The sequence below is a fragment of the Theropithecus gelada genome, chromosome X (genome assembly GCF_003255815.1).
Source record: "Theropithecus gelada isolate Dixy chromosome X, Tgel_1.0, whole genome shotgun sequence".
In the NCBI taxonomy this organism is placed as follows: Eukaryota; Metazoa; Chordata; class Mammalia; order Primates; family Cercopithecidae; genus Theropithecus; species Theropithecus gelada.
The window spans coordinates 2,103,735-2,126,320 of NC_037689.1; the positions used below are offsets into that span (position 1 = coordinate 2,103,735).

General features: G+C 38.9%; 1 protein-coding gene across 3 annotated transcripts in view; it reads right to left on the reverse strand.

Annotated features, from left to right (window-relative positions):
• The window catches only part of FAAH2 (fatty acid amide hydrolase 2), a 228,966-nt gene that overhangs the window by 151,948 nt on the left and 54,432 nt on the right, over nucleotides 1-22,586 (reverse strand). For 2 of the 3 annotated variants that reach the window (XM_025372129.1, XM_025372128.1), the window contains exons 4-5: nucleotides 19,076-19,285; nucleotides 7,718-7,837 (exon numbers count right to left, since the gene is read on the reverse strand). In XM_025372129.1, the coding sequence (XP_025227914.1) occupies nucleotides 7,718-7,837; nucleotides 19,076-19,285 (330 nt within the window). The remainder of the gene's footprint in view (nucleotides 1-7,717; nucleotides 7,838-19,075; nucleotides 19,286-22,586) is intronic. The other variant, XM_025372131.1, reaches the window with a different exon arrangement.

Sequence of the window (22,586 nt, forward strand, 5' to 3'; positions counted from 1 at the left end):
ACTCCCACTGCTCCTGGCAAGATGGAACTTGTTGTCTTGGGCTTCCAGCACAATAGCCCCACCCCAGCCTGAACTCTGTGGTGGATACAGCTCTGTACTCCTTCAGGAAACATCAAGATGGTGAACCAGGTAACTACACCCACCCCTGCTGCTCCTAGCCAGGCAGGACTTGCTAGCTTGCACGTCAAACACAGCAGCCTCGCCACTGCCTGAAATCTGCCAGTGAACACAGATCTGTGTTCCCTTGGGAAATACCTGGATAGTACTCATTGTGACTCTCCCCACCCCTGATGCTCCTATCCAGGCAAGACTCACTGGCTTGGGCTTCCAGCATAGCACCGTCTGGACTTCCAGCAGTCCTACCACTGATTGAACGCTGTGGATGAACACAGCTCTCTTTCTCTCAGAAAACAACCAGACAGCAGGTCATGTGACCGCCCCCACATGATGCTCTAAGCCAGACAAGAAATTCCACCTTTGGTAGTGACTAAACAGGGGAGGAGCCCTTACTTTCAGAACACTGAAAAGAGTAAAACATTTGGGTTTGTGAGTGAATGAGGCAGTGGGGCATGCTTCCCTCTGCAGGTCCAATCTGGGAAGGGTATGGCCTGCCTGCCAGCTGTGACCTCTGCAGCCTGGAGCACCTAAAATAGGAAATGTAGGCACTACACTAGTTATCAGAGGATGTCCCACCAAGGCCTAGAATCAGACCCAATGAGGTCATTTCTCTCCAACCAACCACAGATAACAACTATGAACATTCAGAAATGCAAAAGAGTCAAGTTGTTGAGTAAGGGCCTATCTACCAGTCATTAACCTTATATGCCATTTGCTAGATTACAGCCTAAATTACAACATCAAAAAAAAATTTGTTTTGCCAGTATACAGTGCCTGAGAAATCCAAGGCAAAAATCCAATCACTAATAAAGATCCTGAAAAGAGCCCTGGTCTTCTGAAAGCACACAGAATTAAAGCCAACTGACTATAATCAGGTTTCAACACAGTTAAAGGAACACCAGCCCCCTCAGAGGAGAACGAATAAGTGCAAGAATTATGAAAATGAAAAAAAAAAAAAACAAGAAAACCCCACAGAACATCCCCTTATCTCCAAATGAACAAACTAGCCTTTTTGACAGATACAGAACTCATTATCTGAATGGAAAGAAAACTCATCGAGAGTCAGGAGAAAGTTGAAACCCAATCCCAGGAATCCAGGGAATTCATTAAAATGATCTAAGAGCTGAGAGATGAAATAGCCATTTAAAGAAAGAACCAAACAGAGCTCCTGGAATTAAACATTTCACTACAAAAAGTTCATAATACAGTAGGAAGTATTGAGAGCAGAATAGACCAAGCCGAGGAAAGATTCTTAGAGCTCAAAGACTAGTTTTTCAAATCTACTCAGTCAGACAAAAATAAAGAAAAACAAATAAGAACAATACACAAAACCTCCAAGAAATATGGGATTATGTAAAGCAACAAAATCTATGCATCTGTGGCATGCCTGAGAGAGGAAAGAGAATAATTAACTTGGAAAATATATTTGAAAACATAGTCCATAAAAATTTTCCTAATCTTGTTGGAGAGTTTGACAGGCAAATCAAAGAAATACACAGATCTCCGGCTAGGTACTATACAAGATGACTATTCACAAGGAATGGAGCCATCAGATTCACCAAGGTCAATGGCAAAAGTAAAACCCTTAAAGGCGGCTAAGGAAAAAGGTCATGTCACTTTGAAAGAGAACTCCATCAGGATAGCAGCACACCTCTCAGCAGAAACCTTTAAAGGCAGAAGACAGAGGGGTATATTTTCAGCATCCTCAAAGAAAAGAAATTCCAACTAAGAATTTCATGTCCTGGCAAACTAAGCTTCATAAACAAAAAATAAAGTCCTTCCCAGATGAAATGTGTTACCACCAGACCAACCTTAAAAGGGGTCCTTAAAGGAGTGCCAAACATAGAAACAAAAGAATGATACCTGCTACCACAAACAATTCAAGCAAACAGCCCACAGATGATATAAAGCAATTACACAATGAATACTATAAAACAACTAGCTAACAACATGAGTACAGAATCAAAATCTCATCCATCAATACTAACCCTAAATGTAAATGGCCTAAATGCCAAACTAAAAAGGCAACCATCTGCTGTCTTCAAGGAATTTCTCTCACATGTAACAACACTTTCGGCTCAAAGTAAAGAGATGGAGAAAAACTTACCATGCAAATAGCAAACAAGAAAAGCAGGAGTTCCTATCTTTTTATAAGATAAAACAGATTTTAAACCAACAACAATCAGGAAAGATAAAGAAAGACATTATATAATGATAGAGGATTCAATTTACCAAGTAGACTGAATTATCTTATATATATATTTGTAGCACTCAAATTCACAAAACAAGTTCTTTTTGACCTAAGAAAAAAACTTAGCCACACAATAATAGTTGGAGATTTCAAAACCCCACTGACAGCCTTAGACAGATCTTTGAGGCAGAAAACTAACAAAGAAATGAAGGATATAACATTAACATTTGACCAATTGTACCTAATAGATATCTGCAAAATAGTCCACCCAACAATCGTAGAATATACATTTCTCTCATCCACACATGGAACGTATTCTAAGATTGACCACAAGTTTGGTATTACAGCAAGTCTCAATAAATTCAAAAAAAATTTAAATCATACCAAACACACTCTTGGATCAGAGTACAAAAAATATAGAAACCAATATAAATAAAATATTTCAAAAATTCACAAATATGTGGAAATTAAATAATGTCTTCCTGAATAACTTTTGGGTTAATGATGAAATTAAGGCATATATCAAAATATTATTATAAGTTAATGATAATAAAAAATAACTTACCAAAATCTTTGTGATTCAGGTAATGCACTGTTAAAAGTTTAAAATGTTAAAAGCCTGAACCAGAAAGTTAGAAAGATCTAAAATTAATGATCTGATCACACCCAAAGGAACTAGAAAGTAAATTACAATCCAAACTCAAAGTTTGCAGTAGAAAATATATAACTATAATTGGGTAGAACAAATGAAATTGACATGCAAAAGTTCGTACAAAATATCAGTTTAACCAAGAGTTTCTTTTTTGAAAGAATAAATAAGATAGACTGCTGGCTAGACTCACAAAGAAAAAAAAAAAATAAGTCCAAATAAATACAATCAGAAATGACAAAGGTGAAATTACAACTGATCCTACAGAAATACAAAAGATCCTCAGTGGTTATTATGAACACCTCTATGGACACAAAATTAGAAAATCTAGATAAAATAGATACATTTCTGAAAACACACAACCTCTGAAGATTGAACCAGGAAAAAAGAGAAACCTCGAAAAGACAAAAAAGCTTTGAAATTAATTCAATAATTTAAAAAAACCTACCAATGCAAAAAAGCCATCGACCAGATGGATTCACAGCTGAAGTTTACCAGAAGTGCAAGAAAGAAAGAAAGAAAGAAAGAAAGAAAGAAAGAAAGAAAGAAAGAAAAGAAGAGAGAGAGATAGAGAGAAAGAGAGAAAGAGAGAGAGAAAGAAAGGAAGAAAGAAAAGAAAGAAAAAGAAAAGAAAGAAAGAGAAAGAAAGAGGAAAACCTGGTACCAATACTACTGAAACTATCCCCCCCACCCCGAAAAAAAGGAAAAATTGAAGCCGGGCACGGTGGCTCAAGCCTGTAATCCCAGCACTTTGGGAGGCCGAGGTTGGCGGATCACGAGGTCGGGAGATTGGGACCATCCTAGCTAACATGGTGAAACCCCGTCTCTACTAAAAATACAAAAAAATTAGCTGGGCATGGTGGTGGGCGCCTGTAGTCCCAGCTACTCACGAGGCTGAGGCAGGAGAATGGCATGAACCCGAGAGGTGGAGGTTGCCCTGAGCCGAGATCGTGCCACTGCACTCCAACCTGGGCAACAGAGGGAGACTCCCTCTCAAAAAAAAAAAAAAAAAAAAAAAAAAAATTGAGGAGAGGATGCTCCTTAACTCATTCTAGAAATCAACCATCATCCTGATGCCAAAATCTGGCAGAGACACAACAACAACAACAAAAGTCAGGACTGATGAATACAGACAGAAAAAATTTCAACAAAATACTAGCAAACTTATTTCAGCAGCACATCAAAATGTTAATTCACAACAGTTGAGTAAGCTTTACTCCTGGAATGCAATGTTAATTCAACATAAGCAAATTTTTAAAAAAGTGATTTACCACATACACAGAATTTAAAACAAAAAAGATATAATCACCTCAATAGATTCAGAAAGAGACTTCAATAAAATCTAACATTCCTTCATGATAAAAACCCTATAAGGCTAGTCATCAAAAGAGCATACATCAAAATAATAAGAGCTAATTATGACAAACCCACAGCCAACATCATATTGAATGGGCAAAAGACAGAATAATTCCCCTTGAGATCTGCAATAAGACAAAGGTGTCCAGTCTCATCACTCCTATTCAACACAATACTGGAAGTCCCAGCCAGAGCATTTAGGCATGAGAAAGAAATAAAGGACATTCAAATAGGAAAAAGACAAAGTCAATCTCTCTCTGCTGACAATATGATTCAAAAAGACTCTCCCAAAAGGCTCCCAGAATTGATAAATGACTTTAGTAAAGTTTCAGAATACAAAATTCATGTACAGAAATCGGTAGCATTTCTACACTACAGTAATATTCTTGGTGAGCCAAATAAAAAATGCAATCCTATTTGCAATAGCCACACCAAAACTACAATATCTAGAAATACCACTAACCAAAGAGGTGAAACATCTTTACAAAAAGAACAACAAAATACTGCTGAAAAATTATTAGAGATGAAACAAACAGATATTCCATTATCATGGATTGGAAGAATAAATATCATTAAAATTGCCATACTTTCCAAAGTAATTTACATATTCAATGTTATCCCTATCAAAATACTGTTATTTTTCATGGAATTTTTTTTTAAAAAGCTATTCTAAAACTCATATGGAACCAATAAAACATCTGAATAGCCAATGGAATCCTAAGGAAAAACAAAGGCAAATAAATCACTTTACCCAACTTAAAACTGTATTATACAACTAACGTAACCAAAACAGCATGAAACTGGTATAAAAACAGATACATAGACCGATGGAACAGAATAGAGATCCCAGAAATAAAGCTACAAACCTACAACGATCTGATCTTAGACAAAATTTACAAAAGCAAGGGGAGCAGGACTTCCTATGCAATAAATAGTGCTGGGATAACTGGCCAGCTATATGCAGAAAAATATGACTGGATCCCTACATTTCACCATATGCAAAAATTAACCAAATATAAATTAAAGATTTAAACATAAGATCCCAACCTATGAAAACACTAGAGGAAAGCCTAGGAGATACTCTTCTCGTCACTGGATTAGCAAAGAATTTATGGCTAAGTCTCCAAAAGCAATTCCAAAGAAAATTTGACAAGTGGGACCTAATTAAGCTAAAGAGCTACAGCGTAGCAAAAGAAATTATCAAAAGAGTAAACATACAGTCTACAGAATGGGAGAAAATATTTGGAAACCATGCATCCAACGTAAGTCTAATATCCAGAATCTATAAGACACTTAATCAACCAGCAAAAAGTAAATAATCAATTAAAGAGTGAGCAAATGACATGAACAGGCACTTCTCAAAAGAAGATGTACAAGCAGCCAACAAACCTATAAAAATGCTCAATATTACTAATCATCAGAGAAATGCATATAAAGACCACCATGAGATACTGTCTCACACAAGTCAGAATGGCAATCATTGAAAAAATCGAAAAATAACTGATGCTGATGAGACTGCAGAGAAAAGAGAATGCTTATATACTGTTGGTAAGAATGTAAATTAGTTCAGCCCTTTGGAAAGGAGTTTGGAGATATCTCAAATAACTTAGAACTGCCATTTAAATCAGTAATCCCATTACCAGATATATACTCCAAGGAAAATTAATTGTTCTACCAAAAAGACACATGAACTCATATGTTTATCACAGCAGTATTCACAATAGGAGAGACATGGAATCAATCCAGCTTCCCATCAACAGTGGATTGAATAAAGAATATGAAGTACATTTACACCATGAAATACTATGCAGCCATAAAATGGAATAAAATATTCCTTTGCAACCATATGAATGCAGTTGGAGGCCATTATCCTAAGCTAATTAACACGGGAACAGAAAACAAACTACCGCATCTTCTCACTCGTAAGTGGAACTAAACCTTGAGTACACATGGACAGAAAGAAGAAAACAATAGAAACCAGAGCCTACTTAAAGGTGGAGGATGGGAGGAGGGCAAGGATCAAAATACTACCTATCAGGGACTGTGCTCACTACCTGAATGATGAAATCATTTGTACACCAAACCACATGGACACACAATTTACCCATGTAATAAGCCTGCATAAGTACCCCCTGAACCTAGAATAAAATATGGAAGGGATAAAAAATAGGTCAACTCCTAGCAGGCCAATTTTCAGTACTCTTTTTGTGCATAATTCTTTAAAGTCATGAAGAGCCAGGATTTATCTTTCTTTTTAACTTTTAAGTTTAGGGGTACATGTGCAGGATGTGCAGGTTTGTTACATAGGTAAACATGTGTCATGCGGGTTTGTTCTACAGATTATTTCATCACCCAGGTATTAATCCTAGTACCCATTAGTTATTTTTCCTGATCCTATCCATCCTCCCACCCTCTGTCCTCTGAAAGGTCCCCAGTGCTTGTTGTTCCCCTCTATGTGTTCCCATGTTCTCATCATTTAGCTCCCACTTATGAGTGAAAATACATCGCATTTGGTTTTCTGTTCCTGTGTTAGTTTGCTAAGGATAATGGCCTCCAGCTCCATCTATGTTCCTGCAAAGGAAATTATCTTGTTCTTTTCCATGGCTACATAGTATTCCATGGTGTATATGGACCATTATTATAATGCTGATTCCTAAAAACCATGACCAAATGAGGATTTATTCTTAGCATATGTTTATGATTAATCTAAATTTCAAAATGTTCTGCTTTACTATACCACAATTCTATTTATTAGACTACCTTATATTACCTTTAAATCACTTTTTGTAAGTCTAGAAGATTTTAAGTTCCTTGAATGAAGGGACTCTGCTTTAACATTCTTACCATCATAAATAATACAAAATAAATACTCCTTGAATTCATTGAAAAGACAGTAAATGCCAATAACTAGAGTTTCTAGGTGACAGAATTTTACTTTTTCTTTCCACTGTTTCTGAAATTGTGTTGTTTTGCCCTTTAAATGAGGGAAAATCAAATTTACCTGATAAGTCATTTTAGTACAGTGGATAGAAAACAGTCTCCTGTAATCCAAGTAGGTTTGAATCCTAGCACTATGATTTACTTGTTTAACTATTTAATTTGGGGCAGGTTTATTTAATATTTCTGAGCTTTGAATTTGTCATTTGTAAACTGGGGATATCTTTCTGAAAAAAAAAACCAACTACTATAAGTATTAAATGAAATTAGTTATAGGAGACTCTTGCACAATTTTGTGCACCAATCCCAGAGTTGGTGCTCAATAAGCAGTACCTAGTTTTATTTAAGTACATTGAGAAATATGTAATAATCACCCTGATAAGTAAGATAATCCTGCTAGGAACAAAATTTCTGAATTGCTCTGAATTATAAAAGTAGAACCCCCCTTCCAATCATATTAACATTACCTGGAGAAGGCTTGTGTCCAAATATACCATTGAAGAAAGCAGGCATTCGAATGCTACCACCAATATCAGAGCCCACACCAATCACTGAGCAGGCAGCTGCCAGTGTGCAGCCCTCACCACCTAAAGGAAACACAAAATACTTGCAAATAAATAATCTAATATACTATTTGCATAGAATATCTTTTTCCATCTTTTCACTTTCAACCTTTTTGTGTCTTTAGATCCAAAGTGAGTCTTTTGCTCACAGCATATATTTAGATCATAATTTTAATCTATTCTACTCATCTATGTTATTTGAGTATATTAAACCATTTACATTTTAAAGTAATTACTGATAAGGTCCTCCCTGAGGATATTTCTCCCCTGGGTCTGTGTTTGTGTTTCTGTTTTTTCTTAATTCTCCCATATAGAAAAGAGCTCTTATTTTTTTTTCCCATCAACTTTTAAGTTCTGGGGTTCATGTGCAGGATGTACAGGTTTGCTACATAGGTATATGTGTGCCACGGTGTTTGGCACCACAGATCAACACATCACCTAGGTATTAAGCCCAGCACCCATTAATTATTCTTCTTAATGCTTTCCTTTCCCCCAACATCCCCCAACAGGCCCAAGTGTGTGTTGTTCCCTACCACGTGTCTATGTGTTCTAATCATTCAGCTCCCACTTTTAAGTGAGAACATGCTGTGTTTGGTTTTCTATCCCTGCATTCATTTACTGAGAATAATGGTTTCCAGCTCCATGCATGTCCCTGCAAAGGACATGATATTGTTCCGTTTCGTGGCCGAATAGCATTCTATGGTGTATATGTACCACATTTTATTTATTCAATCTATCATTGATGGGCATTTGGGTTGATTCCATGTTTTTGCTATTGTGAATAGTGCTGCAATGAACATATGCGTGCATGTATCTTTATAATAAAGTGCTTTATATTCCTTTGGGTATATACCCAGTTTGATGGTTAATACTGAGTGGCAACTTGATTGAATCGAAAAATGCAAAGCATTATTCCTGGGTGTGTCTGTGAGAGTGTTGCAAAGGAGATTAGCATTTGAGTCAGTGGACTGGGAGAGGCAGGCCCACCCCCAATCATAACAGGCACCATCTAATCAGTGTGACTAGAATAAAGCAGGTAGAAATTGGAAAGAGCAGAGTTGCTGTGTCTTCCAACATTCATCTTTCTTCCATGCTGCATGCTTCCTGTCCTCAAACATCAGACTCCAAGTTCTTCAGCTTTTGGATGCTTAGACTCACACAAGTGGTTTGCCAGGGACTCTCAGGCCTTTGGCCACGGATTGAAGGCTGCATTGTCAGCTTTCCTACTTTTGAGGTTTTGGGACTGAGATTGGCTTCCTTGCTCCTCAGCTTACAGATGGCCTATTGTGGGACTTCACCTTGTGATCCTGTGAGCCAATACTCTTTAACAAACTCCCCTTCATGTATAAATCTACCCTATTCTGTCCCTCTAGAGAACCCTGACTAACACACCCAGTAATGGGATTGCTGTGTCAAATGGTATTTCTGCTAGGTTTTTGAGGAGTTGCTACACTGTCTTCCACAAAGGTTGAACTAATTTACATTCCTACCAACTGTGTGAAAGCATTCCTTTTTCTCTGCAAGCTAGCTAGCATCTGTTGTTCCTTGACTTTTTAATAATTGCCATTCTGACTGGCGTGAGATGGTATCTTATGGTGGTTTTGATGTGTATTTCTCTAATGATCAGTGATGTTGAGCTATTTTTAATATGTTTGTTGACTGCATGAATGTTTTTCTTTTGAGACGTCTCTGGTCATGTCCTTTGCCCACTTTTTAATTTTTTTTCTTGTAAATTTGTTTAAGTTCCTTGTACACAGGATATTAGACCTTTGTCAGAGGGATAGATTGCAAAAATTATCTCCCCTTGTGTACGTTGTCTGTTCACTCTGATGATAGTTTCTTTTGCTGTGCAGAGGCTTGTTAGTTAACTAGATTCCACTGGTCAATTCTTGCTTTTATTGCAGTTGCTTTTAGTGTTTTCATCTGAAATGTTCAAAACCTTCAAAACCCTTGTAATTTCTATAAATTACTTCAGGCAGTATGGTCATTTTCACGATAAAGATTCTTCCTATCCATGCGCATGGACTTTTTTTCAATTTGTTTGTGTCCTATTTGATTTCTTTGAGTAGTTTGTAGCTTTCCTTGAAGAAGTCCTTCACTTTCCTGGTTAGCTGTATTCTTAGGTATCATATTCTTTTGCAGCAATTGTGATTTGGAGTTCATTCATGATTTGTCTCTACTTGCCTGTTATTGGTGAATAGAAATGCTAGCCATTTTTGCACATTGATTTTGTATCCTGAGACTTTGCAGAAGTTGCTTATCAGTTTAAGAAGCTTTTGGGCTGAGATGATGGGGTTTTCTAGATATATGATCATGTAATCTGCAAGCAAAGGTAGTTTGACTTCCTCTCTTCCTATTTGAATATGCTTTATTTCTTTTTCTTGCCTAATTGCCCAGCCAGAACAACAAATACTATGTTGTATAGGAGTAATGAGAGAGGGCATCCTTGTCTTGTGCCTGTTTTCAAGGAGAATGCTTCCAGCTTTTGCCCATTCAGTGTGATATTGCCTGTGAGTTTGTCATATATAGATCTTATTATTTTGAAGTATGTTCCTTCAATACCTAGTTTATTAAAAGCTTTTAACATAAAGGGATGCCGAATTTTAGTGAAGGCCTTTTCTGCATCTATTGAAATAATCACGTTTTTTTATCTTTAGTTCTCTTTGTGCAACAAACGACACTTATCGATTTGCATATGTTGAGCCAAACTTGCATTGCAGGGATGAAACCAACTTGTTCATGGTGTATAAGCAATTTGACGTGCTGCTAAATTCTGTTTGCCAGTATTTTATTGAGGGTTTTTGCATTGATGTTCATCAAGAATGTTGGCCTAAAGTTTTCTATTTTTATTGCTTCTCTGAGAGGTTGTCTTTTTTTTTTAATTTTTTTAAAATGATTATTATTATACTTTAAGTTCTACAGTACATGTGCAGAACATGCAGGTTTGTTACATATGTATACTTCTGCCATGTTGCTGTGCTGCACCCATCAACTCGTCAGCACCCATCAACTCGTCATTTACATCGGGTATAACTCCCAATGCAAACCCTCCTCCCCTCCCCTCTCCCCATGATAGGCCCCGGTGTGATGTTCCCCTTCCCGAGTCCAAGTGATCTCATTGTTCAGTTCTCAACTATGAGTGAGAACATGCGGTGTTTAGTTTTCTGTTCTTGAGATAGTTTGCTGAGAATGATGGTTTCCAGCTGCATCCATGTCCCTACAAAGGACACAAACTCATCCTTCTTTATGGATGCATAGTATTCCATGGTGTATATGTGCCACATTTTCTTAATCCAGTCTGTCACTGATGGACATTTGGGTTGATTCCAAGTCTTTGCTATTGTGAATAGTGCTGCAATAAACATACGTGTGCATGTGTCTTTATAGCAGCATGATTTATAACCCTTTGGGTATATACCCAGTAATGGGATGGCTGGGTCATATGGTACTTCTAGTTCTAGATCCTTGAGGAATCACCATACTGTTTTCCATAATGGTTGAACTAGTTTACAATCCCACTAACAGTGTAAAAGTGTTCCTATTTCTCCACATCCTCTCCAGCACCTGTTGTTTCCTGAATCATTGCCATTCTAACTGGTGTGAGATGGTATCTCATTGTGGTTTTGATTTGCATTTCTCTGATGGCCAGTGATGAGCATTTTTTCATGTGTCTGTTGGCTGTATGAATGTCTTCTTTTGAGAACTGTCTGTTCATATCCTTTGCCCACTTTTGGATGGGGTTGTTTGGTTTTTTCTTGTAAATTTGTTTGAGTTCTTTGTAGGTTCTGGATATTAGCCCTTTGTCAGATGAGTAGATTGCAAAAATTTTCTCCCATTCTGTAGGTTTCCTGTTCACTCTGATGGTATTTTCTTTTGCTGTGCAGAAGCTCTTTAGTTTAATTAGATCCCATTTGTCAATTTTGGCTTTTGTTGCCATTGCTTTTGGTATTTTAGACGTGAAGTCCTTGCCCATGCCTATGTCCTGAATGGTATTACCTAGGTTTTCTTCTAGGGTTTTTTATGGTATTAGGTCTAACATTTCAATCTCTAATCCATCTTGAATTAATTTTCATATAAGGAGTAAGGAAAGGATCCAGTTTCAGCTTTCTACTTATGGCTAGCCAATTATCCCAGCACCATCTATTAAATAGGGAATCCTTTCCCCATTTCTTGTTTTTCTCAGGTTTATCAAAGATCAGATGGCTGTAGATGTGTGGTATTATTTCTGAGGACTCTGTTCTGTTCCATTGGTCTATATCTCTGTTTTGGTACCAGTACCATGCTGTTTTGGTTACTGTAGCCTTGTAGTATAGTTTGAAGTCAGGTAGCGTGATGCCTCCAGCTTTATTCTTTTGGCTTAGGACTGTCTTGGAAATGCGGGCTCTTTTTTGGTTCCATATGAACTTTAAAGCTGATTTTTCCAATTCTGTGAAGAAACTCATTGGTAGCTTGATGGGAATGGCATTGAATCTCTAAATTACCTTGGGCAGTATGGCCATTTTCACGATATTGATTCTTCCTATCCATGAGCATGGTATGTTCTTCCATTTGTTTGTGTCCTCTTTTATTTCACTGAGCAGTGGTTTATCGTTCTCCTTGAAGAGGTCCTTTACCTGCCTTATAAGTTGGATTCCTAGGTATTTTATTCTCTTTGAAGCAATTGTGAATGGAAGTTCATTCATGATTTGGCTTTCTGTTTGTCTGTTACTGGTGTATAAGAATGCTTGTGATTTTTGCACATTAATTTTGTATCCTGAGACTTTGCTGAAGTTGCTTATCAGCTTAAGGAGATTTTGGGCTGAGACAATGGGGTTTTCTAAATATACAATCATGTCATCTGCAAACAGGGACAACTTGACTTCTTCTTTTCCTAACTGAATACCCTTGATTTCTTTCTCTTGCCTGATTGCCCTAGCCAGAACTTCCAACACTATGTTGAACAGGAGTGGTGAGAGAGGGCATCCCTGTCTTGTGCCAGTTTTCAAAGGGAATTTTTCCAGTTTTTGCCCATTCAGTATGATATTGGCTGTGGGTTTGTCGTAAATAGCTCTTATTATTTTGAGGTACGTTCCATCAATACCAAATTTATTGAGTGTTTTTACCATGAAGGGCTGCTGAATTTTGTCAAAGGCCTCTTCTGCATCTATTGAGATAATCATGTGGTTTTTGTCTTTGGTTCTGTTTATATGCTGGATTACGTTTATTGATTTGCGTATGTTGAACCAGCCTTGCATCCCAGGGATGAAGCCCACTTGATCGTGGTGGATAAGCTTTTTGATGTGCTGCTGAATCCGGTTTGCCAGTATTTTATTCAGGATTTTTGCATCGATGTTCATCAGGGATATTGGTCTAAAATTCTCTTTTTTTGTTGTGTCTCTGCCAGGCTTTGATATCAGGATGATGTTGGCCTCATAAAATGAGTTAGGGAGGATTCCCTCTTTTTCTATTGATTGGAATAGTTTCAGAAGGAATGGTACCAGCTCCTCCTTGTACCTCTGGTAGAATTCAGCTGTGAATCCATCTGGTCCTGGACTTTTTTTCGTTGGTAGGCTATTAATTACTGCCTCAATTTCAGAGCCTGCTATGGGTCTATTCAGGGATTCAACTTCTTCCTGGTTTAGTCTTGGGAGAGTGTAAGTGTCCAGGAAATTATCCATTTCTTCTAGATTTTCTAGTTTATTTGCATAGAGGTGTTTTTGGTATTCTGTGATGGTAGTTTGTATTTCTGTGGGGTCGGTGGTGATATTCCCTTTATCATTTTTTATTGCGTCTATTTGATTCTTCTCTCTTTTCTTCTTTATTAGTCTTGCTAGCGGTCTGTCAATTTTGTTGATCTTTTCAAAAAACCAACTCCTGGATTCATTGATTTTTTGGAGGGTTTTTTGTGTCTCTATCTCCTTCAGTTCTGCTCTGATCTTAGTTATTTCTTGCCTTCTGCTAGCTTTTGAATGTGTTTGCTCTTGCTTCTCTAGTTCTTTTAATTGTGATGTTAGAGTGTCAATTTTAGATCTTTCCTGCTTTGTCTTGTGGGCATTTAGTGCTATAAATTTCCCTCTACACACTGCTTTAAATGTGTCCCAGAGATTCTGGTATGTTGTATCTTTGTTCTCAGTGGTTTCAAAGAACATCTTTATTTCTGCCTTCATTTCGTGATGTACCCAGTAGTCATTCAGGAGCAGGTTGTTCAGTTTCCATGTAGTTGAGCGGTTTTGATTGAGTTTCTTAGTCCTGAGTTATAGTTTGATGGCACTGTGGTCTGACAGACAGTTTGTTATAATTTCCGTTCTTGTACATTTGCTGAGGAGTGCTTTACTTCCAATTATGTGATCAATTTTGGAATAAGTGTGATGTGGTGCTGAGAAGAATGTATATTCTGTTGATTTGGGGTGGAGAGTTCTGTAGATGTCTATTAGGTCTGCTTGCTGCAGAGATGAGTTCAATTCCTGGATATCCTTATTAACTTTCTGTCTCGTTGATCTGTCTAATGTTGACAGTGGAGTGTTGAATTCTCCCATTATTATTGTATGGGAGTCTAAGTCTCTTTGTAAGTCTTTAAGGACTTGCTTTATGAATGTGGGTACTCCTGTATTGGGTGCATATATATTTAGGATAGTTAGCTCTTCCTGTTGAATTGATCCCTTTACCATTATGTAATGGCCTTCTTTGTCTCTTTTGATCTTTGATAGTTTAAAGTCTGTTTTATCAGAGACTAGGATTGCAACCCCTGCTTTTTTTTGTTCTTCATTTGCTTGGTAGATCTTCCTCCATCTCTTTATTTTGAGCCTATGTATGTTTCTAGGTTTTCTTATCAGGACGATTCTGGCCTTATAGAATGAGTTACAAAAAAAAATCCCTCCTTTTCAATTTTTTGGAATAATTTCAGCAGAAATGGTACAAGCTCCTCTTTCTACCTGTGGTAGAATTCAGCTGTAAATCCATCTGGTCCTGGGCCTTTTTTTTTTTTTTTTTTTTTTCCTTCAGTCGGTAGGCTATTTATTACTGCTTCAATTTTAGAACTCATTATCGTTCTATTTAGAGATTCAATTTTTTCTTGGTTCAGTCTTGGGAAGGAGTATGCATCCAGGAATTTTTTTCCATTTCTTCTAAATTTTCTAGTTTTGTCCATACAGGTGTATATAGTAATCTTTGATGGTTGTTTTTATTTCTGTTGGGTCAGTGGTAATATCATTCTGATTTTGTCTATTTAATTCTTCTCTCTTTTCTTCTTTATTAGTCTAGCTAGTGGTCTATTTTATTTATTTATTTATTTATTTTTTCAAAAGAACAGCTCCTGAATTCATGGATTTTTGAAGGATTTTTTGTGTCTCTATCTCCTTCAGTTCTGCTCTAATCTTGGTTATTTCTTGTCTTCTCCTAGCTTTGAGATTTGTTTGCTCTTGCTTCTCTACTTCTTTTAGTTGTGATGTTAGGTTGTCAGTTTTAGACCTTTCTAGCTTTTTGATGTGGGGATTTAGTGCTATAAATTTCTCTCTCAACAGTGCTTTAGCTGTGGCCCAGATTCGGATATATTGTGTCTTTTTTCTCATTAGTTTCAAAGAACTTCTTGATTTCTTTGTTAATTTCATTATTTACCCAGAAGTCACTCCGGAGCAGGTTGCTCGATTTCCACGTAGTTGTGTGGTTTGGTTTGGGGTCACTTTCTTAATCTTGGGTTCTAATTTGATTGTGCTGTAATCTGAGAAATTGTTATGATTTAAGTTCTTTTGCATTTAATGAGGAATGTTTTACTTCAAATTATGTGATAAATTTTAGAGTAAGTGCTATGTGATGATGAAAAAAAAATATGTTGGGAGTTATACCTGATGTAAATGACGAGTTGATGGGTGCTGACGAGTTGATGGTTGCAGCACAGCAACATGGCACAAGTATACATATGTAACAAACCTGCACGTTATGCACATGTACCCTAGAACTTAAAGTATAATAATAATAAATAATTTTTTAAAAAAAAAGAAAGAAAAAAATATGTTTTCCATTGTTTGGGGGTGGAGAGTTCTGTAGATATCTATCAGGTCCACTTGATCCAGAGCTAAGTTCAGGTGTTGATTATCTTTGTTAATTTTCTGTCTCAATGTCTATCTAATATTTTCAGTGGGGTGTTAAGTTCTCCCACTATTACTGTGTGGGAGGCTAAGTCTCTGATTTTAACTGACTATATTGTATGTGTCCATTTATTCTCCTCTCTTGCCACTTAAAGTATACTTTTTTTAAATTTAATATTTGCCCTTGAGTTTGCAATATACATTTAGAACTAACTCAAGTCTCCTTCAAATGATACTCTGCCACCTCCCAAGTAGTGCAGTTATCTTATAAAGGAATATTCCCAATTCCTTTATCCCATCCCATATAACATTGTTGTCATTCATTTCACTCATACACAAGCTATAATCACCCAATACATTTTTGGCATTATTATTTTGAACAATTACATGTTAGATCAATCAATAATTTAAAAATACTTTATTTTACTTTGTTCAATCTTTCTCTAATAATTTTCTTTTCTTTCTTTCTTTCTTTTTTTTTTTTTTACATGAATTCAGGTTTTTGGCCTGTATTCTTTTTTTTCTCTCTCTCTGAAGAACATCTTTTAACATTCTTGCTCTATTGCTCCACTGTCAACAAATTCTGTCAATATTTCTTTGTCTCAGAGTATCGTTATTTCTTTTTCATTTCTGAAGAATAGATCTGCTAGACAGAATTTTAAGTTGATGGTTCTTTCAATGGTTTCAATATTGGACTCCGTGTGTGTGTGTGTGTGTGTGTGTGTGTGTGTGTGTGTATGTGTGTGAAGGAATCTCCTTCTGTCACCCAGGCTGGAGTGCAGTGGCATGATCTCAGCTCACTGCAACCTCCACCTCTCGAGTTCAAGCAATTCTCCTGCCCCAGCCTCCCGAGTAGCTGGTATTACAGGCGCCTGCTGCCAGGCCTGGCTAATTTTTGTATTTTTAGTAGAGATGGGGATTCAAAATGTTGGCCAAGCTGGTATCGAGCTCCTAACCTCAAGTGATCCATCTGCCTTGGCCTCCCAAAGTGGATGCCCATCTCTTATTGTTTGCATGGTTTCTGAAGAAAATACCAATATAATTCTATCTTTGCTCCTGTATAGATAAGGTATGTTTTTCCTTCTTCTTTAAATATTTTTTTTCTTTCTCTTTAATCTTCTAAGGATGAAACAGTATGCTAGGTGTAGTTCTTCTCAAACATTTATTGTTGTTTCTTAAAATCTCTTTCTTCTCTTCCTAGTGTTCCAATTATATATGTGTATTATATGCTTTTGTAATCATACAATTATTAGGTAGTCTGTTCTGTCTTTTTCATTCTTTTTCCTCTTTACTTTCAGTTTTGGAAGTTCTTGTTGACAGGTCTTCCATATCACTGAAGGTTTCCTATTTTGTATACAACATATTGATGAGCCCATCAAAGATGTTCTTCATTTCTGTTATAACTTTTTTATTTCTAGCGTTTGCTTTTGATTCTTGAAGTTCCCATCTGTCTTCTTACATTACAGATCTGTGCTTGCATGTTGACCATTTTTTTCCATTGTGGCCCTTAACATATTAATCACAAATGGTTTCAATTCTCAGTCTGATAATCTCAATATCTCTGCCATATTGCTAATCTTGATGCTTGCTTTGTCTTTTCAAACTGTGATTTTGTCTTTTAGTATGCCTTATAATCGTTTTGTTGAAAGCCAAACATGATGTACTGAGATAAAAGAACTGGGGGTATTTGGCCTTTAATGTGAGGTTTTATGTTTCCCTGGCTAGGGGTTAGTCTGTGTTTACTGTCTGCTGTAGCCATAGATTTCAGGTGTAAAATTTTCAACTGGTGCCATAGTTTCCACCTCCTCTGTTGTCTTTGAGTTTCCCTAGAGACTTCTTAAATAACACCTATGATGTGCAGTTCTTCTGGTTTATATAGAACCCCCATTATAGAAAATCCCTATTGGTGTAGTGATAAGGTGTGTGGAGGCAAGGAGAGGAAGTATTTTATAATCATATGATTAGGTCTCAGTCATTTAGTTAGCATGTGCCCCTGCTCTGTGACCCTAACATGTGCTTCCCAATTTTATTCTGCTTTGACCCCTTCAGTAGGACAGGAAACCTAGACAGGACTGGAGTTGGATATTTTCTTTCCCCTAGGTCAAGTCCATTAGTTTCTTATAAAACGTTACTAAGTTAGGTTCTGATAAAAATAGTTTCTCTGAGGAAATTCCTTGTTAGAAGAACAGTAGGCTTTGGAAGTAGTATTTCAAAATGGCTACTTTTTCCCTCCCTGTGCAAGAAGCAAGAGAAGATTTCTCTCCGATCTTCACCTGGGAACACAGTAGGGCTCCTGAAGGTAAAACTTTTGAAATTGTGTGAGGCCCCCAAGATCCCCCCACCCAACCACCACATACATTTTGACTCTTAAACTTTTTCAAAATGAACCTCCAGCAAGTGATCAATTATAGTTTAGGTTTTTCTACTGCTGTGCTGGTTCCCCTGAAATTTTCTGCTCCTAGGCTTCTGTTCTAGCAAGTTCCAATTCTTTGTATCTGCCTGTCTTTCATTCAGTTTTGGGAAGAGTGGTTTTCCCATTATCTCGGCATATTGATAAATCTAATAATGGTTGTTATTTTTTAGTTTGTTCAGCTTTTGTTCTTATTGTGTGAATTGGAGTAAAAACTTCTAAACCCCATATATGCTAGACCGGAAACCTGAAGTCACACTTAAATTTTTAATCATCACAGTAACCTTACAAGTCTGATTTCTTTAATATGGCCATCTTACAAGCAAAGGAAACTGACTTAATGAGCACCTACTTCATGTGACTAAGGTCATATAGTAAAAGAAATCTCAAATGTCTATGTAGCTTTAGCACCCACAAGTTTAAACATCATATTTTGCTAACCCACGTATGCATCCATTCAGGCTTAATAAAAGTCTTGTCAATTCTAGTCTCCATACACCTTTTTTTCCTAGTCTCTATACACTTTATGATGTTTCCTATCTACATCACTTGTAGTTCGTTCTCAATTCCCTTTGCTGGCTACTTCTCCTCTATCTATCTTCAAAATATCAGAGTTAACCAAGGCTCTCACATGACTCCCATTTCTTCTCCATCAACACACACATACCCTGGGTTTTTGCATCCATTCTTATAGGTTAGAGATGCTATACTGTATCAGGTTTATTAATACAATTCATAATTATTATTGTTAACACAGCTCTTGATGCCCTACTAAAATGTCCAACTCACCAGAACTTCCACCTACAATATGCTGTAAATCATATGGGTTGTTTGATCGGCCATAGATCTTGTTACTGGATTCATACCACATACACAACTCACTACAGTTGGTTATGCCAAGGGGAATGGCACCAGCTTCCTTCAGTAATGCCACCACAGTGGCATCTGTTTTGGAAATGGCATCACGGCGGTTCATGAGTCCAGAAGAATTGGGCATTCCTAAAAGAGCCACAGAAAGTAATGTTTAAAAGTTATTAAATAAAAATAATTGTTTTCTCCTGAGGGGCAAGATGGCCAACTAGATGTAGCCAGAAGGAACATCTCCCACAAAGGGTTGGGGCATTGGGAAGACTGGTTGGGGCATTGGGAAGACACAATCCTAGCAGATCTTCAGAGAGAAGGCATTGAGGGTGGATGGAGGGAAGACACAGATGCTGGGCTGAATGGGGAGGAAGTTGGGAACCCTGCACAGGGCTACTGTTCACTGGGACTTGCTCCTGGCTCCCAGAAACACCTGGGGGAAAAGGTGAGTTGAACAGTCAAGGAGCAACCAACTTTCAACATGGGCCTCTGGAATCATAGCAGGAAAAATACCCTTGACCACCACGGACACTTGGATTAGCAGGGAGAGGTGCTCAGAGAAGTGGTAGGGGCAGAATTCAAGCTGGAGCAGAGCTGGAAGATGATGCCAGAACATCTGGAGGAGCACAACAAGGGTTGCCCATGCCCCTAGGCTCGACTGCCTCCCACAGGAGACTTAAGCCCTAGGGGAACTGTCAGACCTGAACTCTGCAGGGTGATTTTGCCCATGAGACAGGGCCAGTCCAATCTGAGCACCCCTCATTCTGCTGGCTTCTCCCAGGGCCCCAGTCTGGCCATGCCTGCTTGCAGTGCAGCCCCTAAGTACCTCCTGGGGTCCTGCATCACAGTTCCTGTGCTGGTGGACAGCATCTGACCTGCAAAGTCCTGGAACAGAGCTGCCCCAGAAGACAAGCCCAGCTAGCCCATATCCTCCCACTACAGCAGCCTCCCCTGTGCCACTTTGCCTATATGCACTCACCCATGACGACCTCCAACATTGCTTTACTGGTACTCGTGTGTGTGGGGAGGGGGGGGAATCTTGTCTACCAGTACACATAATTGTGTGCACCCTGCCATGCCACTACTCCTGGCATGAGTGCACAGCACCCTACCTCTTCCCCCCACTGCACCACCATTGTTGTCAGATCATTGGCAAGCAGAAGGCATGCCAGCACTGCCCCCACCAGTACCCCCTTTCTGTGCTGAAACAGCTGCCGGCAGAAACTAGGCATAGAAAAAATGGACCCGCCCGCACCCTGAGTCGCCACCGCCACCTGCAGGAACATGCATAAAAGGCCCACACAGACCTGTGCCAACCAGAGCACCCTAACCCCATGATAACACTGCCACCAGTGTGAAGGTATGCACAGTTGCTGCCGGGAAGCCCTATGCCCCCTAGTCGTGCTGTCAATGCAAACACCTGCATGACGGCCAGCCACTGGCCCACAAAAGGCAATGCTGTCAATACTGGCAATTGCTGCGAATGCTGTCACAAAGGTCAGCACCCTGGCACCTGCTAGCACCGTGCTGCAGCTGACGAGCATAAACCCATACATACTGCAGTGGGAATGGCAACTGGCACATAAGAATAAGGGCAGATAAGGCCGGGTGCGGTGGCTCACGCCTGTAATCCCAGCACTTTAGGAGGCCGAAGTGGGCGGATCATGAGGTCAGGAGATCGAGACCATCCTGGCTAACACGGTGAAACCCTGTCTCTACTAAAAATGCAAAAAAAAAAAAAAAAAAAAAATTAGCCGGGCGTGGCCGCGGGCGCCTGTAGTCCCAGCTACTCGGGAGGCTGAGGCAGGAGAATGGTGTGAACCTGGGAGGCGGAGCTTGCAGTGAGCCGAGATCGTACCACTGCACTCCAGCCTGGATGACTGAGCGAGACTCTGTCTCAAAAAAAAAAAAAAAAAAAAAAAAAAAGAATAAGGGCAGATACTGCTGCCACAGCCCTATGAAGTGCTTTGGCTGGTACTATCCATTGAAGTATTGTGACCAGTGATCTGGCAGCACCTTGCCCCTTATATGGGTCCAGGAGCACCTCAGCCCTCCCAGAAAGTTCCTAACCTTGAAAAGTCAGAGAAGAAAGTGGAGACCTGATACCAGTCCCCCAGAGTCAGAGCATGCAATCCAGGAGTACTGAGCTGAGTCTTGGCCATCTTAAATATTCCAGAAATGAAGCCAGTCAACTGAACCCACCTTATACCACAATCAAATCACCCAAGGTCATCAAGTAGAATAAAAGAAAAAAAAAACTCATCCAAAAAACAACTTTAAATATTGAAGAAACAACAGACCAACAAAAATAGCAACAACTCTGACAATTCAAAAAAACCAGTGTTTTCTTTCCTCCAAACAACCACACTAATTCTCAAGCAAGCATTCTTAACCAGGCTGAGATGGCTAAAATGAGATAAAAAAAATTCAGAACATAGATAGAAAGAAAGATCATTGAGATCCCAGAAAATATTAAAACCCAATCTAGGAAGGTAGAATTCACAATAAAAACTTACGGGAGCTGAAAGACAAAATAGTCAATATAGAAAAAAAAACACAATGAACCTGATAGAGCAGAAAAACACACTACAAAAATTACATAATGAAATCACAAGCATTAGCAGCAGAATACCCAAGCTCAGAAAAGAATATTGAAGCTTGAAGATTGGCTTTTTAAAATAAAATGGGGGGGGCGGAGCAAGATGGCCGAATAGGAACAGCTCCAGTCTCCAACTCCCAGCACCAGCGACACAGAAGACCAGTGATTTCTGCATTTTCAACTGAGGTACTGGGTTCATCTCACTGGGGAGTGCCGGACGATCGGTGCTGGTCAGCTGCTGCAGCCCGACCAGCCAGAGCTGAAGCAGGGTGAGGCATCGCCTCACCTGGGAAGCGCAAGGAGGAAGGGAATCCCTTTTCCTAGCCAGTGGAACTGAGACACACAACAGCTGGAAAATCGGGTAACTCCCACCCCAGTACTGCACTTTAAGCAAACAGGCACACCAGGAGATTATATCCCACAACTGGCCGGGAGGGTCCCACGCCCACGGAGCCTCCCTCATTGCTAGCACAGCAGTCTGTGATGTACTGGCAAGGCAGCAGCAAGGCTGGGGGAGGGGCGCCCGCCATTGCTGAGGCTTAAGTATGTAAAAAAAGCTGCTGGGAAGCTCGAACTGGGTGGAGCTCAAAGCAGCTCAAGGAAACCTGCCTGTCTCTGTAGACTCCACCTCTGGGGACAGGGCACAGTAAACAATAACAAAAGCAGCAGAAACCTCTGCAGACGCAAACGACTCTGTCTGACAGCATTGAAGAGAGCAGTGGATCTCCCAACACGGAAGCTGAGATCTGAGAAGGGACAGACTGCCTGTTCAAGTGGGTCCCTGACCCCTCAGTAGCCTAATTGGGAGACATCCCCCACTAGGGGCAGTCTGACACCCCA